Raw genomic sequence first — 19,782 nt, forward strand, 5'->3', positions numbered from 1 at the left:
ACTACTGCAACCTTGGAGCCTGGCCATAGACCAAGGATCCCAAGGGACCTCAGAATAAAAGGCAGACATAGCCCTTTCAAAGTATCTTCTCCAATCTGCAAGTGTCACCTCTTTCTTGTTTGGTGTGTGTGTCAGGGATGTCTACACTGCATCCTTAGTTCGGACTAGGGATGCAAATGGAGACGACCGAAGTAGTTAATGAAGCAGGGATTTAAATATCCCGCGCTTCATTAACATGATCTCGCCGAGTTCATGAGGAGTAACGTTAGTTCGGACTAAGGGCTTTAGCCCAAACTAACACGTCCTGGTGCGCACTTCCTGGTTTGAATCAGCTGTGATTCGAACTAGCGCGCCGGCAAGATCATGTTAACGAAGCGCGGGATATTTAAATCCCCGCTTCATTATCTACTTCAGTCGTCTCCATTGCATCCCTAGTCCGAACTAGGGATGCAGTGTAGACGTACCCTCAGTGAACTCAGTGTCAAGACAGTTATACCTTGGCCAGAGGTATAAAGTAAAGATATCCAGTTCATCTGTACCTAATTAAAAAGAAGCTTACACCTGTGAGCCACTACAGTTCAAAGTGTCTTACCATTTTCACCAATGGCAGCCCCTCAAGTATACATTAAATGAGGAATGATTGCATAAAAAATTTAAGATTCTACAGCCCTCTGGACAGGTGAGCAGCTGCTCAAAACTTCCTTCTTAGAGTTCTCCAAGGGCAAGGAGTTGAGCAATACAAACTTTAACACCATCCAACCTTGCACATCAGTAGCATCTCACAGGCAATAGGATCCAAAACTGCTGGACAGCTTATGAGCATGACTCATAGATTCTAAGGCCAGGAGGGACCGACCACTTGATCATCTAGTCTGATTTCCTTCATAACACAGGCAACAGAACTTCCCCAAATGAGTTCCCGTTTGAACTAGAGAATATTTTTTTTAGAAAAAGTCCAATCTTGGTTTAAAAAATTGCCAGTTATGGAACATCTACTTCAATCCTTGGTAGACTGTTCCAATAATTAATTAATAGACATTCAGCCAGAACTAGAACCAGAAGCAGCACAGCCAAATGCAAAGCCAGCTAGAAAGAGATAACAGAAGATACTAGTTATTTCACAACAACTTCTTTAATAATCTCTCCCCAAAAGAAAAGCTGAGAGGAAAAAGTGGTTATACTTGTCATTTTATTTATGAACCTTACAACTGACTGACAGAAATTTCCTGCATATCCTTGGGAGACCTTATTGAATTAAGCTGAAGTATCTTTAAGATCCAAACTGAATCCCAGAAAAGCAATTCTTTTTTTTTTTTTTTTAAACGCCTTCATTTTTAATTGCTTTGTAACACCTAACAACCAAATAATGTTTCACCAAGTGTGGTGGTGGTGTTTTTTAAATAAAAATCACCCTTTTAAGACCATGATCTGCGGACAATGATGCCTAGCATACCAAAGTAGAGACAGACGTTGGCCTGTTTAGGTAGTATGGCTTGCTGGAAATGTCACAGTGCAGGCAGGGAGATGTACAACCTGGAAAAACTCTGGTCAAGAGGGAGAGAGAAATGGGACTCTGTTTGTGAGAGAAGATGGCTGAAAAGAGTAGGTGCCCCAAAACATGAAGACACAATTGACCTGAACTGTGGCTGACCCAAAAATTGCTTGAAACAAAGTGCCACGTTGTCTACAAATATGGAAAGCAATGTGGTAAACCCAGTATTACAGGCTAGATTATAATCACCCAGAAGAAGCATGGGTCTTAACCATACTGCATTGCAGTTTGAACCTCCCTCAGTATGTTGATAACTTGACTGAGCAATCCTGGTTGAAAATCACAGCGGATGCATTTGTATTAATCAGACAAATTGTTCAATCAATTAAATTACTCAAGTGACTCAACATACTGACATCTTTGAGAGATGAGGTCAGGCAGCACAACTTCTAGCTCCATTGTTATTGTTGCTGATGAGGCATTTGGGGGGTTGAATTTATGATAATTTAAAACAGTCTTGAGACTATATTTACTACATAAGATCCTTACTGCCTGGGTCTTATTGATATCAAAGTGCTTTCATTCTCAGTCTGAGTGACAGAAATAACCATGCACCTGCATGGCAATGCCCAAACTACTGAAGCATTTTACAAAACTAGAAAGAGACAAGCAGGAAAGTCCTTTTGCAAAAACTCTCACTGAAAGTCTGGAAGAATTCCTTCCTTCTAAAAAAACTTGTCAGAAGCACCTAACATCATCATCAAGACAAGGATTAACAGTTTAACCAAAAAAACAAACAAATTTATACTACTGGTATAAATAACTGATTGCACTTCAAATACTAACATTAAATTAAAATTTTATTTAAAGTGGATATTTTTCAAAGTTCAATCACCTTATATGCTCACCTCTTTCTGCTCAACCTGGAGTGCTGATTTTAAAATATCTCTAAGCTGTATTAGTTGTTTTCTTTCCTCATCCTGTGCTTGTTTAATCTAGAGTACAGACATAGACACAAGAAGTTAAAAATTAATGTGTTACTATTTATATTAATAGAGTTTTTTATAGCTTGTTGCTTCACTGGTTCAGATTTTCTGACAAATTATCAGTGAGAATGAAAATACAAAAGAGAAACAATAAATTCCTTTATCCAGATGCCTACAAAAAAATTGGCAATTGTTTGGCTGCTGGTGCACTGATACCACTGCCTACCATACTGTTTTATATTGTCTCAATGCTTACTTGCACTGCTGTCTGTCTGTCTCCATCTGCTTTTGTTTTATATTTAGATTGCAAATTCTTTGGGGTAGGTAGGGACTGTCTTTTTGTTCTGTCCTTGGTATGTAAAATCCTGTTTAATTATCCAGTTAAATGTTAAGTTTAACCAATTAACTGATTGAATGGAGATGTGCAGGAAGGCCTCCGTGCTACAGACAGGGGGTGCTCCAACCCAGCTGCTGGCTTCCAGCCCATGCAGGGTGGGAGGAAGCTAGGCAGTGGAGGGCAGCAGGCTCCCAGTCTGTGCAGGCTTGGGGGCTGGGAGCCAGCAGCCCTGTGGGGCTGAAGTAACTCTCTGCTCTCCCGGGGAATGGTTAATCATTGCCGGGTAAGCAACACCCATTAAGGTCCCTAGTTTGCACTGCACCTACCAAAATATGGTCCTTCTAAACATGACAGCAACACAAACGCAAACACATAAATAAATAATTTTATAATCTATGCACAGTCTCTACTAAATAAATCTGAATAAAAAAATATTTGATTTCTTTAACAAAAATAATTGAAATAGCAGTATGGAAAACTGCTACTCACTGTGTGAAGATCAGTTGAGAGTGCTTCCATTGAAGGCTTCAGGCTTTCAACTGCTTTCAGTCCATCCTGGAAGAAACTTTAAAAAAAAAAAAAAATTTGTTTTGTTCAGAAAGGAAAGAGTATTGTTAGAATGAATGTCATAGGCTCAACGTATTTTGTTCTTTTCTCTGAGAAACACCTTTGCTATGTCTACACTGCCCTCTCTTGCGCAAAAAATATGCAAATGAGGCAAAGCGTGGAATATCACCGTACCTCATTTGAATAATTAATGAGGCTCCATTTTTGCACAAGAGCCATTCTTCCTGAAGAAAGAGAGGAAGAATGGCTCTTGCGCAAGAGGGGGTTTTTGCGCAAAAAGGAGCCATGTAGACAGCTCCTTTTTGCGCAAAAGCCTCTTGCACAAAAATGGAGCCTCATTAAATATGCAAATGAGGTGCTGTGATAGTCCACACTTCACCTTATTTGCATATTTTTTGTGCAAGAGGGGGTGGTTTACATAGACTCCATATACACAGAGGTGATAGTCATAGGACAAATTATGAAAAAAGCAGTAAATTACAAGGCCATAGGATACATTCATGTCATAGACTTCTGGCCAATTAACCTGCTATCTGCCCACTAGCTCTACTAGTTAAACTCCCAGGAGCCCATGTAGCCAGCTGAGCATTTAACCGTGTAACCAACTGAATTTCAATTGGTTACACAATTAGGTGGGTTTTTTAAAAAATGTTTACATGTCTGCTGCCCAATAACCCATCTTCTTGCAAATTCATTCTAACATTCTAGCAACTGAATTCTTAAAATATCCTGACCTCAATTTATAATCGATCTTCCTTTTTCCTCACTAAAAATATGCAATCTCTTTTCTAGCACAAACACACACATACCACTTCCCTCTCTGCAAGTCCAGGATAAGGAAGAATTGGTTTAAAAACCACTGACAGTTCTTTTGCACATAAAAACACCATTAATTCTGACGTCCAGTATCTTAGGATCTGATGAGAGATTACCACAAAAGGGAGGATCCCTCAGCTTCTCAAAGAGACCCAAGCAGCCACTTCTGGTTAAGCATTTGATAAGTATGTGTGGCTTGAATATGCATATGCACAGACAAATTAAAAAAAAACTATGATCATGTCCCCAGCTATTTCAACCCTTTTTAAATAAGTACAAAAAGTGAACATTTTATATAATTTAATGATGAAAAAAAATACACCACACACAGAGTTGGTTTGTACTAAATATTCCTCTGCAGTGTCTGCAACACAAATATAGCAGCACTGTGAATTACATAGGAAAATAATTATTTTCATTGCCCAAGCTCAATGAAATGATTAAAGTAGATGAATAATGGATTATCAACAATGAAAATCATTTGAGTATTACTAGTAACACAGCAAAGTGGATATTTATGGATCTAAACAGGATCAAAATGTCATTCACACTTCATAATACGGAGTTTATTGTTATGTTATCAATCTGCCAAAAACAAAGTAAAACAAATTCTAGTATCCTGCAGTCTAATGCATCACTCAGTCTCAATCTCTCATTACTGAAGCTGTCCATTCAGCTAGAAATAAAGACTCTCTCTCAACTCGCTTTTACTCGATTGCTTACCCAATATATATTTTAGACTGAATAGAACTGATTTTGCTCACTGGTAGACACACACAGAAAGATCTCAAAGCCAGGAGGTCAATCTGCCTCACTCCCTTCCATGGACAAATTACTAAACACAACAAATGATCGTGTGATGATTATATGGTGCAGATGACAACAAACCCACAGTATTAATTCCATCTAACACATTGTTTCATATTAAGTAATATAGCAACAAACCAGTTACTGATCAGTTACACCAAATCAATATCTCAAAAGTCTGCGGTGAAACATGTTCACCTTAGTTTTAGAGCTATCTTGAAGACACAGAAAAATATTTTTGGAAAAGTCATTGTCACTCCCAGTTTCCATGAAAATGCAGAATATTGTTCTAAGAATTTTGTGTTTCTTTGTAATTCTACAAACTTACTTGCACTGTGCATGAAAATACTTGATCAGATTCTGAAGCAAGTCAACGCCTTTCTTAATCTTGATTTCATTGACTTTCAGCAGGTACTATTAAAACAGTAATTCACAGAAGCAAAATTAATGAAATATCAATTACTGTTACATATTTTGTGATTTAAAGGAATGACAATATAAAAATTATTTTCAATTATATTTCAGCAAATCTTAACAACCACTTAAGATTTCAAAAAACTGAAAAACCTTTGACCGTGTGGAAAAGAAACATCAGGGCTTCAATTACACCTCAAAGAACTGGTGTCAATGCCAAGTCTCAATACACAGGATACTCAATACACCAAACCCTTGCCCTTTAACTCTTGAGGCCTACTGAAAGTCAGATTACAGGAAGTCTGAAGGAGTCCTGGAATGCCTTCACCAAATCATCCTGGAACCAAACAGTGGCATCTAGATGCACATTTACAGTCAAGCCAGCCATGGTGCAAGCCCAAGAAACATCTTTCAGATTATAAACATGTTTATATGCCAGAGGTGTTTTTCACTATTGCCAATGACAAACATGGTCCAAAAATCATGAAAGGGAATGGGGGAAGAGATTTGGTTGTCTTCTGATTTTTGCATTCCCCTGTCTAGTTGCATTGTGAGATTTAACAAATTCGAAAGAAGTGCCCCGCTATTTCGAATTTATTTTGAAATAGTGGTTTGGCTGTGTAGACGCTAGTAAAGTTAATTTGAAATAATGGCTGTTATTTCGAATTAACTTTGATGTGTAGACATACCCTCAGAAATTTATAGTAAGCATGGTGATGTTGGGTCCTGTGAAAGGAGCACTTACTAGAGACTCAGCAAGATCAGGGGCCCATTCTGCTAGGCACTTTCTAGAGACACAGGCAAAATCTCCAACACATTGTTCAGACTCAAAACACACTAAGTCTGAAATACCTATAACTGGACAGCTCTCATTAACCAAATACAAATGAAACAAAAATATTTAGAAGTGAATTTAGAAATTGTACCAGTCTGTTTTGTAACATAAAATAATTCTAGCAATTATTCTAGGGTCCTACTGTTAAAATTAATAGATACTTATTTTCCCCTACCTCCCACATTATCAGCATGGTTTGACCTCTTATCTTCCTCAGATATAGGGATTAACTAGTGGGCGGAACCTATTATTACCCTTTACATCAATCAAGTCCACTAGGGAAGCATAACATATACACAAATATTTGAGATAACACAGCAAAACACTGGTCATCAGGATTCTTGGTTTCTATTCCTGGCTCTGGGAGCAGATTGTGGTCTAATTATTATAGTCAGCATAGCCAAATGTAAAAACAACCATGTTTGGGTCACCTGCAGGGATGAAACAGAGGACCTTCAGATATTAAAACATGAGCCTCTACCTCTTGAACTACAGATAAAATCCTGGCCCCACTTAAGTCAAGATCCTAGATCTCTTAATTTGGGAACAATATGACCACAGGACTCGAAAGGACCTCCTGAGTCACTGAACCCATCTCATTTGTAAACATATCAGCAGCTGGGTCATAGATCTTTTTGTAATCTATTAGCTAGGGCTACTCAACTTTGGAAGCCCCTGGGGGCCACAATGATACTCACAGCATATACTGAGGGCTGTAACTTGTGTGGTTGCATATAGTGCAAATATATAAGCAAATAGTCTTTCACACTGACAGGCATGAATACAAAGATTAAGCCTTATGCTGCGGCACTGGACCCAAACGTGGCCAGAGTGAGCCAGTTAGCACCTCTCAGGCTCTGCCCACAAGGCTAAGCAGCCAGCACTTCCCACAATGCCCAGTGCTCCCGGCATCTCCTCCCTGGGGACTAGAAATGCTGACATCGTGAACCTGTCAGTATCAGCCAGCCCGTCTGCTTGCATCTTTCAATGCTCAACCCGCTTGGGAGATGCCTCACCATTATGGAATGTGTTCCCAGTGGAGGCCATGTTCAAAGGATCCCACCCATGGGCTGGGTGTTGAGCTCTGCATAAACCCAAACTGCACTGCGGGCCACAAACAAATGAGCCATGGGCCGCATGTTGAGTAGCCCTGAGCTATAGTAGGACATGGAATCAAAGAACACTAGAACTGGATGGGACCTCAAGAGATCATCAAGTTCAGTCCTCTGCCCTCATGGCAGGACCCAGTATCATCTAAACCATCCCTGATAGAGGTCTATCTAACCTACTCTTAAATATCTTCAGAGATGGAGATTCCACAACCTCCCTAGGCAACTTATTCCAGTGTTTAATCACCCAGACAATTAGGAAGTTTACCCTAATGTCCAACCTAAACCTCCCTTGCTGCAATTTAAGCTCACTGCTCCTTGTCCTATCCTCAGAGGCCAAGGAGAACAATTTTTCTCCCTCCTCCTTGTAACACCCTTTTGGATACCTGAAAACCACTATCATGACTCCTCTCAGTCTTCTCCTGTCCAAACTAAACAAGCCCAATTCTTTCAGTCATCCTTCACAGGTCATGTTCTCTAAACCTTTAATCATTCTTGTTGTTCTTCTCTGGACCTTCTCTAATTTCTCCACATCTTTTTTGAAATGTGGTGCCCAGAACTGGACACAATACTCCAATTGAGCTCTAATCAGCGCAGAGTAGAGCGGAAGAATTACTTCTTGTGTCTCTCTCACAACACTCCTGTTAATGCATCCCAGAATCATGTCTGCTTTTTTTGCAACAGCATCACACTGTTAGCTCATATTCAGCTTGTTGTCCACTATGACCCCTAGACAGAGCTGGATTACCCAATAGGCAGACTAAGCACATGCTTAGGGCACCTGCAAAGCAGGGACACCAGAAAAAAAAAGAGTTTTTACGATATAGTATTGTTTTTATTTTGAATTACAATATGGGGAGGGAGGGGGGAGACGGACACCATAATCTTTTCAGTGCTTAGCACGCACCTCTAAAGGTCTTAATCCGGCTCTGCCCCTAGATCCCTTTCTGCAGTACTCCTTCCTAGAGAACATAGATCTACACTGTTATATGCGAGCACCTACCCTAATATGTTTCTTCTGAAAGACTGTGGCAGAATGGATGACAAAACTCAGTTGCATCAGAAAGCTAGGTTCTATTCCAGGCTCTCTCTAAAGTGACGTATTGCAAGCTCTTAGTTATCTTCTCTTTGAGAGTGGCAAATGAAAATTATTCCACACGTTATGAAACCTTGACTCAAAATAAAGGACACGAAGGGCACAGAAATAGTCAACTGCATTAAGTGGAAGAGCTAGGAAAAAGCCTATTGGTCTCTGGCTTGCAATTTAATGCACTGTTCTTTAAGCCTTACGGCTTTTTAGGAATGGGGAGGTGTGTTTCTTTCATTTTGATTCTCCAAAATCACGTGACAGCTTCAACTTTTCAAATCATTCTGTAAAGCAGGATCCAAATCATGTCACCCATGATAAATTTGTGAGACCTGGCTATGTTGAACTTTAAAACCACACACAGAGCACTTCTTGTAATATCTGAGCTGCTGCTCCTCTGACATTTAAAAAAAAACTGACAGGGAAAGAAGGAACTCGAGAGAAGTGAGAGACGCACATATACAAAATGGGGTGCTTCATCACAGAAAAAAATAAGCATTTTATCGCAATGCAAAGAAAACAAGCTATATAATAAGGGCTGCAAAATTCTTCAGGAATTTTTCAAGTATGAATGAAATTAAAATGAAATCCCACAATTTAGAAAATATATTATCATGCAAAAAGAATGTTTCAAAGAGTTATTAGGTCTACTTAATTTATGTCTTCCTTACCTATTCAAAATCATGAACCATGGAATGTTACTGTCTACAGGCTATGGTTATGGAATATATTTAATAGTTTCTGTATGACTGAATACTCAAGCACAGTCTTCAGTGCTGCATTTTACTGTGCTTCTTCAAATGAAGCATTGAACGGATGAAAGCATTCAACCAGCTTCATACAAAATACATTTAGCTTTTTAAAGTGAAGAGATTCAACAAAGCACAAAGATTCAAGTTTGAGATTCTCTGCACTACCCTTTTTTCCTTATTTTTTGTTGCTGCTGCAGCAACATCAAGAACATTATGTTATACATCAGGTTCTTATGCTGCACTCATATTCACATTGTCTCTCCTACATAGCACTGGTGAGGGCTTGAGGAAAGTAAAACGCAGCAAATTTTTCAAGTCGGATTTTCAAAGCTGTCTAGACTATTTTAATACCCATTTCCCCTTTTAAAATGAACAAATGTCCAAATCCCTTTGGCAGCATTGAAAACCCCAGTCTTAGATTCTGTATAGGAATACGGGGCTTTCCCAATTAATTGCCACAGTCTCTGGTATTAAAACTCTAGATTAGTAATTAAAAGGTAGTTGCTACTGAGTCACACCAGCACGTGGGATAAATTCGCTCTAACCAACAGTAGAGCCTAGAACAGGGATTGGCAACCTTTTCAAAACGAAGAGCCAAACTACATCAAAATTCAGAACATGTGGTCAGTAAAGAGCTGCATAAGAATGCAGGAGTCAGGGCAGGGGTTTGGGTGTGTGGAAGGCTCAGGGCAGACGATGGAGGATCCTGGAGTTGACTCAGAGTACGGGGTGGGAGATGCAGGACTCAGGAGGGGGTGCAGGAGTCAGGACAGTGGCTGGGGGGGGTGCAGGGGTGAGAGCAGGGGGCTGGAAGGTATGGGGGCACTGAAGGCAGGAGGTGGGGAGTGCACGGTAGGAGATAGGGTATGTGGTGGGGCTTAGTGCAGAGAGGGTGTAGGAATCAGGACGGGGGTAGATGTACGGGGAATCAAGGCAGGGGAATCAGGGCAGGGGGCTGGGAGAGCTTAACAGAGTTGTCCGTGGCAGCCAAGACGGTGCTGCTCTGGGGGGGGGGCACAGTTTCCAGACCGCACTAGCATCTCCTCCAGTGGAGGGAGGTGGACAGCAGGTTCTGCCTCCCCCCACCCGCCCAGCATCTCCTCGGGGGCAGTAGTTTTTGGTCCTCCCCCAGTGTGTCCTGGAGCAGGGGATATGTTGGTTTGTGGCTTCCAGTCAACACCCTTCCCTCTCTCCCCAACACGTCTCCTGGGGTTGGGAGGGGCCACTGCCAACATCTCTTGGAGGTGGAGAGACTATTAGGCTGCAGAACACGGTGCCACAGTTTGTCTTGTCCGGCTCTAGCTCTGGCACACAGGGCAGCAGGCTGCCATGAGAGTCCGCCGGGCTGTGGGGTGGCTGCTGGAGCAGCTCCTGGAGCTGGAGTCACGGGTGCAGTGCAGCTTTCCATGGGCTGTGGTACATCCTGGCTCCCAAAGCAGCTGCACCGCAGCCCAGCTGCAGTACCGGCAGCTGTACCACGTGGCCCACCCCAGGAGCAGCCAGGCAGCTACCATGCATCCCTGACCCCCCACTCTCCTACCAGGCTCGCTGCCAGAAGCTTACCTTCCACATGCAAGGAAGGCAAATGCTTCTGTGCAAGGAGGTAGGCGGAATTAGGTGCACCTAGAAGGAACCAAAAGAGCCATTTTTGGTTCCTTCACAAGCCATAGGTTGCCAACCCCTCATCTAGAATGCCTCAATAGAAGAGGCTCAATTTTCCATGTCAGGTCTCAAAGTCTGGATCCTTGTAACATGAAACCAAACAGGGTGGAAGCCATACATCAAATGCTACAAAATTATATAACAACCATTATTACACCGTTATTATCATGATAAAAAACCTGAAAGGCAAACAAAGTACATTCCTAATGGCTTTTGTATTTCAATGCCAACCCAATGGTGTAGAACTGAGATTTTTCACATTACATGACTGCAACTGATAGCAGCATAAGCCCTACGTAGTTTGGGGATGCAGCGCTAATGTGAAGACTTACTGTTTAATTTCATCTGTGAATGATGTAATGAAATGAAGCGTAGGTGATTCTGTATGTATTAGTATGTAAAATAGCAAAGAATGAAGATTGTTTGTCAAAGTTTGTGTGCCAGGATGAAGAAATTTTACATCTTGAATCCCGTAATAAACTTCAAAATTTCTGTTGAATACAACAGTTGATAGAAAGACAGAATCTATCTTTTCTCAAATTTCCTTTTTGAGAATACTAATGGAACAACTGTATTCTGTTAAACCTTACCTCACACATCTGAAGCTGAAAGAACCTTCTTTCTTTCTCCATTTCTTCTGCTATTTCAGCTCCACTTATTTCTGTACGAATCATTCCATGTAACTTAGCATGCTCCTTTTTCTCTTTCTCTATTTTCGTACTATATGGAAAAGAACAGCTAAATCAAAAACATTTCATTGACACTTTTAGTCCTGCAAGTTTTAGATTATTTCCAATTTTAGTTTCAACTTAGAAGCAGCCAATGACTTGCTGTGATAAGAAGTCTAAGCCAGCCATGTTACCATGAGTGACTGCTTGACAGGAGAAAATAAAAGAAGTACTAAGAAGATACAATGATCTCACTGAGAGAAGAGATACATTTATTATTCAAATTAATGCATATCCCAACTGACTAACCTTGGTTAACAGAGCTTAATTTTGCCACTAGATTTTGAGAGCTTCCCTTGTCAGCATGGCTTCCTCTCTACGTGCAGAGGTCCAGATGCCCAAAGCACAGCTGCCATCTCTTTTGCTGCTGAGCCAGCTGGCACTGGAAAGGCTGGTCAGCTGGCTATGTTGCAGATTTTAAAGTCTGCTAAACCAGGTGCTTTGATCCTCAGAAGGTTTCCGCCAGTTTTCTGAAACCTTTTGGTAATATGGGTTCTACTGTGTGAAGCAAGAATTACACTATTTTCTAACGACATGGTTTTAATATTATTCTAAATGGAGAACCTGGATTTGGGACAAAATGAGTTGCATGTGTATGTAATTTCCAGTTATCGATAAATTCTGTACTTGCATCTGTTTCAAGAAAATGATGACGTGTCTTTTCTTGAGCACTAATCAGCAAATGGCTATATCAGAATTAGCCTTGCCACTGAGAAATGTTCCAGAACACAAACATTAAATCCCCTCTACATCCTCCTAAATGGTAAATCAAATAAAACAAATTCCTTGAAATTTTCCAGTAGCCCTAAACATGTCCAGCTAGTATTTTGAAGACTTTCAGCCTAAGAAGTTTTCCAGAAATAGCTAAGAAAATTTCTTCCTTCTTGCACAGACATTCATAGATTCCAAGGTTGGAAGAAAGCATTGTAAAATATAAAAACGCAGCAATTTTTACTCATCTCCTTCCATTACAGCCACATTTGTAAGCACGACTTCTAGCTTCAGACAGGGAAGCCATTCCCCTAAGCCACTAGGTCATCTAGCCTCCTCAGGAAATATATATCCTACACCAGTCACCACCAGTTGGTTGATCACAATCAACTGATAAATCCTGGGGATCCACAATCAGCACTTAGTCCTGTGGCACCTTAGAGACTAACAAATATATGTATAGTATCATGAGCTTTCATGGGCAAAACCTGCTTCATCAGATGAGATCATCTTGAGTGGGGAAAAAGGGGGGGAACCCTCAGAATAACAAGGAAGAGAGGAAAAAGGATTAATGGATACAATTTTTTGCCCACGAAAGCTCACAATGCTATATATAGATATAGATATAGATATATGTTAGTCTCTAAAGTGCCACAGTACTAATTTTTTTTCAATTTGTTTTTAAAGTTACAGACTAACACTGATAACCCTCTGAGACAATCAGCACCTGGCAGGCTACTGCCTGCCCTTGCTCCATGCTGCTAGCCCATTCTCAGGAGCAGCCAGAGCAGCCGTGCATATGTGGCAAGGGAAAGGGGCAGGAGTCTCTACAAAGGATGTAAAGTATTGAGTAATTTACTTGTCGAGTAGTCGATGGAATTTCCATCAACGACTCGACTAGTCGACAGGCACTTCCACATTCCTCCTTTGAAATGTACATTTCAGAAGAGCAATGTGGAACTCCATGTGCAGCCCGGGATCAGTGGAAAGTCCCACTAATTCCAGGCTGCACACAGGCGTGCCAGTTTTGAAATGTACAAGAGTGCCCAGTGGGGGCTCTTGCGCATTTCAAAGAAGAATCACCCAGATGGAGCTTGGGGTCAGCGGGAGATTCAGAGTCCCCTGCTGGCCCCAGGCTCCATGCTGAGCTGCTGGTTTGAAATGCCAAACAGAGCCCAGGGTCAGCTGGGGAGTCCCCAGCTGACCCCGGGTTTCCTACAGTATTTCCCTAGAACCCAGAGTCAGCCTGACCCCAGGCTCTGAACAGTTTGAAATGCCACGCCAGAACCTGGGATCAGCTCAGGAGTCCTCAGCTGACCCCGGGCTCCACACGGTGCTGCCATGGAGGCATTTCAAAGCATCAGCACCACACAGCTGATCCAGGGATCAGCTAGGTATGGGCTCCGTGCAGCACTGCCACTTGGAAGTACTCCCTTTCCCCACCCCCCCTTTGCTGGGGGGGGGGGGGGAAATCGACTAGTCGATTCAACTATCTGATAAGCATTTGCTTATTGGATAGTCAACTAGTCCTTAACTTCCTTAGTCTCTACATGCTACTCCTGCCTGCAAGCACCACCCCCCAGCAGCTCTTATTGACTGGGACAGGGAACTGTAGCCAAAGGCAGCTGCTGGGAACAGTGCCAGCAGAGGGGGGTGGCGTAAGAAGGCTCCTGCCACCACTCTGCACCCCAGGGGCCACAGGGGCTTATTAGCCCCTTCTGAGAGTGACACGTAGAGCTCTGCAAGGATACAAATGTCTGCTTGAGGACAGACATCAGTATCTGCTGTTCCACAGAGCTCTGCTCCCAGGAGTCACTGCGGCCCAAGGAGATGAGTGCGATGCCGCCACTCCCAGAAGCCAGCGCCCCGCACCAGCAGCTCCTCCTGGCCATGCAGCTGTACTACTCCCAGCCCTGCCACCTGCCACACATCCTGTCCATGTTCGTACTAGTGCCTGAGATTCAGGAAAGGAATAACAAAAACTAAGGTGACATCTGGAATCTTATTTTCTTCAATAAAAACAAGGAGTCCTATGGCATCTTAAGTACTAACAAATGTATTCGGGCATAAACTTTGTCAGATGCATGAAGAGAAAGATTCAGATGGCAAGAATATACACATACATACAGAGATGAGAGTGTTAGAACAGTGTTAAATTAGGCTAATTCAGTCAGGGTGAATGTGACCCCCTTTCAACAGGGATAAGAAGGTGAGACTACCTGAAAGGGAAAATTACTTATTGTAACAAGATAACCATTCCCAATCCCTATTCAGATCCACCTCAGTATGTATGTATATATCCCTGCCATCTGAGTCTTTCACATCATTCAACTGATGAACTGAGCTGCAGCTCATGAAAGCTTATGTCTTTTCTGTTAGTGTTTAAGGTGTCAAAGGACTCCTTGTTGTTTTTGCTGAAACAGACTAACAGGGCTACTTCAATTAAACTTATTTTCCTCAGGAAATTCTTGGGCTATCTTAGGTCTATAAAAGGCCTAAGACTCTCTTTTGCTTTTGGGATTATGAAGTGGCAGGAATAAAATTATTTTCCTCTGAATAATGGAGGAACTACCTCTCTAGCCCCCATAAGCAGAAGAGATTGGACCTCCCACAGTAAAATGAGCTTGTGAGAGAGGTCAGTGAAGTGGGATGAGTAGGGGAATAAGAGGAGACCTAAACCAACTTAAAGGTGTATCCCAGTTCCACCATGTTTAAGAATCATTGATCCATGGTGACGTGAGACCCAAGCACTTAGAAAATGAACTAATGATTAGCGATAGGAGGCAGGAAAATACATCACTTTGGGCAATGGCATTCTGTCCTTAACCAACTAATCAAATAGATTGTTTTGAGCACCCAGCTTGCTGAGATAAACCTGCAGCTGCAGAAGATGATTAAGTTGGTAGATATTTCATGTGACTTTTCTTCCTGGGCAGATCATCGGTTTGAGTCACAAAACTCAGATTCTGTTAGGAGTTCTATGACAAGTGAAAGGGCATTATTTTTGTCATCAACATACATATACACCCAGAGATATTAGTGTTGCTCTTGGATTCTAGAGACTATGCAGCCACTTATCAGTCTGATGAGAAGAAAGGTCGAAAGGAGGTCGTAAATAGTCTGCTGAATCTCTTTTTTTGGAGGAAGGGGAGGAAGAGACAGCTACTCGCATGAAGAGAGTGTCACATAATGATGGCAGAAGCCATGGCTTGAGCTGTAGTCACTGACAATTAGACCAGCTTGCAAAGTAGTCCTGGAACCGTATTTGCCCTCATCCGCAATTGCTGTGAATTTATATTTCAGCTTATCTGGAAGACGGTCCTTAAATTTTAACACACTGATCCATAGGATAAAATCATAATGACCCAGCAAAGCTTGCTTGTTTGCAATTCAAAGCTGAAAGCCTCTCATGGAATAAACCTTCCTTCCAAATAAATCCAATTTTTTGCCTCCTTGCTCTTCAGGGATAATGTTTTATGACCCCTATATCTTTTATTAGCTATAGAGAATATCAAGGAATACCTAAGGGGATGATTATAAAAATGTTTCAAACCCTGAAAAAGCACTTATTAATCTGTTCTCTGCCTTTGTTTTTGTATGCAAAAGGGAGCAGGAAACACAAGGTCTGTAATAGCACCCTAAAAAGTCTAAAGGATAACTTCATTAATAGAGAGGTATCACAGTGTGTCCCACTAAGGTTAAAATGTTCACAAGTCTGAGAGACTTTTCCTGGATTTTTTTTGGTTGGATACCCAGAACGGTAGCCATCCTTTTCAACAATTCCTGATAGACCTTATAATCGCCAGGAGGGGAAGAAACAGACTTCATTTCCACCACCACACCAAGGGATGAAGAAAAGGTCAAGAGACGGTGAAGCTGAGTCTCCTCCGATTCCTCCAAAGGTAACTTTTGTGAGTGAAACTCTGCATGCACAATATTAGGCCTGTTATCAAGAGTGGGTAGATGGTGAGTCTTATTTAGATGTTAGCAACACACAACTGAAGATGCACAATGCAAAGCATCTAGGGATGACTTGGATTATGGAGGGAAACCCCAAGTTTGCAGAAAAGTCATTGATATGGCCCTGGGCTCTGATTATGTCCAAGCCACTGGTCTTTGTGAGATGGTTCATGCTAAATCCACAACCAGTACCAGGGTAGGTAAGAACTCCACACTGGCTGCTAGGCATATCCATGCCATTACATGTAAGAAATTACCTCAGAACATGATAAATCTGCATCTTCCAAACAAGGGGAGCTGACCCAGTCAGTACCATGAAGATAGGTTCAGGGTCTGGAGATGGAGGTAGGGCCAAAAATCACAGATTGTTCCCCCTACTCCCACCCCCAATTCAGTGCCATCCAAGAAGGCTGTTAATGTTCAGATCAAATGATACCATACAGTGCATCAGAGCAGAGCTTGACTAATTAACATTGATCCCTGGGGTAAACAGATAAAATTCAATAAGGACAAGTGCAAAGAGGAAAAAGCTAATCAGTTGCACAGATACAAAATGGAAAATGACTATCTAGAAAGGAGTACTGCAGAAAGGGATCTAGAAGTAATAGCAGATCACAAGCTAAATACAAGTCAACAGTGTGATGCTGCTGCTGCAAAAAAAGCAAACATTATTCTGGGATGTATTAGCAGCAGTGTTGTAATTCTTGTGCTCTAGTCTGCATTGATTATACCTCAATTAGAATACTGTGTCCAGTTCTGGGTGCCACATTTCAGGAAAGACTTGGACAAATTAGAAAAAGGCCATTGAAGAGCAACAAAAATTATTAAAGATCTAAAAAACATGACCTATCAGGGAAGGTTGAAGGAACTGAGTTGGTTAGTCTGGAAAAGAGAAGACTGAGAGGGGACATGATAACAGCTTTCAAGCATCTAAAAGATTTTTACAAAGAGGAGGAAGAAAAACTGGGGTATGAGTCAGAAACAGGGAAAGATTTACTACGAACAAGACAGAACCTGAACCTCAGAACCAGGACATGATTTCAGTACCAGCAATGTACCCAAATGGGGACCTGTGAGGACAAACTATCAGCTTCTAATTTTAATATTAAACTTAAGCTAAGCTAAGCAAAAAAACCCACCACAACCACACAGCACCTTAAAATCACTCACTCTCTCTAAACAACAGGTACTACATACAAGTAGAAAACAAGGCACTTGCAAAGGCAAGAACAGAAGCTCCAACAACTATTACAGGAGGAAAGAAGGAAATGGAAAATGGGAGTTGGGAGTGGCTTCATTCTGTATAACAACCGTGCAGTAGTGTGGGACACTAAAGGATGCTTGAGTCACCTGGACGGATACCATTGAGGGGAAGATCAACAACTGTGCACTGCATGCACACAGTGAAGAACATTGTTGTTAGTTAATAATTCATACTAAGCCACTATTTAGGTGTTATTTATTAACCTGAAATTTACTACACTTTACTTAGCCAAAAGGAAAACTATATTGCAATGTGAAGAAAAAAAAAGTCTAACCCATCTACGAACTACAAGTGTGGCAGTGTGGATGAGGATTAGGGCTTTTATAAGAAAATGTCAGACACTCGGGCCTTGTCTACCTTACCACGATAGGCTGACCTTAGTTATGCTATCATAGGTAGACTGAACGCAGCTTAGGTCGACGGACTGCTGTGTCTACACCACTCTTCATCAATGGGACATGTTCTTCTGTCAGTCACCTTAATCTTCTTCTGGAGAACCAAAGGTGAACAGAGAGCACTTTGCTGTTCATCACTAGATCTGCTAAACTGATCCCCACTTCATCAATCACAGCAGTGTCAATCCCCAGTAAGTGTAGATATATCCTCAGATATTTTCATATTCCAGAAACTCAAAGGTTTTAATAGTATCAATGGTCTGAATTAAGCCATTTTAAAAAATAATAATAAATAGAAAAGTTAATAAGTGAATCTACTGAAGTGGAAAGCAGATTTTATATATATATATATATATATATATATATATATATATATATGCGCAACATTCATTCTCCTTACAGATTCAGGTGTGCAGTAACAATCTATTCCTTGTCCCACTGATTTCAAATGGTGCAGAAAAAGGCCATAAACAATGGTGCAGAAAAAGGCCATAAATAATCCATGAGTCCACATGTTTCTGCACATTAAAGTAATGCACTTTAATTCACTAATATGATTCCTATAATCACATTAAGACATACAAATAATAATTCTATTTATTTGCAAGAGTACAGGTTGAACCCCTCAAATCGGGGACAATCTGGTCCAGAAACATGCGAGGTATAGCAGGGCCACGGATATTACTGGACCAAAGGAAGCTAGGAGCGGGAGCCAGCTGGGAGAACACAAGGGTTGGGGAGCCCCAGCTGCATCAGCAGGGATGAGCCAGGTAGCAGCTGGGGAGCCCTGGCTAGAGAACCCTAGTATCAGTGAGCAGGGAAGTCTGGGACTCAGTCAAGGAACCCCTGGTGTCAGCGGGTGGGGACCAGGGAGTCCCAGCCCAGGAACCCCTGGCATCAGTGGGACCAGACAGAGCCCTGGCCCGGAAACCCTCAGCAACAGCAGGGAACCCAGCCAGGGAACCCTAGAAAACCCCTGGTCAGCAGAGAGTATTTAGGAAATCCCCACTGGGGAACCCAAGGGGCCCCCGGCATCTGCGGGGCTGGGGGAGCAAGCAGACAGCAGGGCAGGGAGCCACAGGGAGAGGAACCCAGGAGCAGGGCAGCAGGGAGAACTGAGCTCCCATGGTTCAACAAACTCTATTGTTTACAATCCCTGTCCCACACAAGTCGACTAGTCACTTCCCCCCCTTGCTGCCTCTATCACAAAGCTTAAAAGCCATTTTCCTTTCCCCCCAACTTAAGCTTAGTGGAAGGGGGAAGGGGCACAGCGGTGACCAACTCTGAAATGTACAAGAGTCCCTACTGGGAATCTTGTACATTTAAAGCGGAAGTTCCCACATGGAGCCTGGGGTCAGCAAGGGACTCCCCGCTGACCCTGGGCTGCATGCAGTGTGCTAGCTTTGAAATGTACAAGAGTCCCAAGAGGGGCCTCCTGTGCATTTCAAAGAGGAAGTGCACCATGGAGTCTGGGGCAAGCATGGGGGGCTCTTGTTCATTTCAGAATGGAAGCGCCCATGTGGAGCCCAGGGTCAGTGGGACTCTTTTTCTAGCTCCGGGCACCACGCCATGTTCCAACTTTGAAATGCACAAGAGCCCTCGCTGGGCTCTTGGACATTTCAAAGGCGGAACACAGAAGTTCTTATTGATTAATTGAATAGTTGATGGAAATCCCATCGACTATTCGATTAGTTAATTAATCGAAACTTAACATCCCTAGTTTGGGACCGCTCAGGTCCCAAGGGCGTCAGACCAGGGAGTCCAACCTGTATTTAATATGTGTAGTGAATACATTGGTAGCTTTCAAAATTGAGGAGGAGAGCTAGCAGATAAGAAGCAGGCACAAGTTAGCCACAGTCG

At 42.1% G+C, this 19,782-nt stretch overlaps 1 protein-coding gene across 2 annotated transcripts in view; it reads right to left on the minus strand.

Moving 5' to 3' along the window:
- ASAP2 (ArfGAP with SH3 domain, ankyrin repeat and PH domain 2) overlaps positions 1 to 19,782 on the minus strand; it is a 184,715-nt gene that overhangs the window by 97,490 nt on the left and 67,443 nt on the right. For both annotated transcript variants that reach the window (XM_075923514.2, XM_075923513.2), the window contains exons 6-9: positions 11,455 to 11,584; positions 5,334 to 5,419; positions 3,305 to 3,380; positions 2,401 to 2,487 (exon numbers count right to left, since the gene is read on the minus strand). In XM_075923514.2, the coding sequence (XP_075779629.1) occupies positions 2,401 to 2,487; positions 3,305 to 3,380; positions 5,334 to 5,419; positions 11,455 to 11,584 (379 nt within the window). The remainder of the gene's footprint in view (positions 1 to 2,400; positions 2,488 to 3,304; positions 3,381 to 5,333; positions 5,420 to 11,454; positions 11,585 to 19,782) is intronic.

Source organism: Pelodiscus sinensis, chromosome 3 (assembly GCF_052426305.1).
Source record: "Pelodiscus sinensis isolate ZL-2025 chromosome 3, ASM5242630v1, whole genome shotgun sequence".
Classification (NCBI taxonomy): domain Eukaryota; kingdom Metazoa; phylum Chordata; order Testudines; family Trionychidae; genus Pelodiscus; species Pelodiscus sinensis.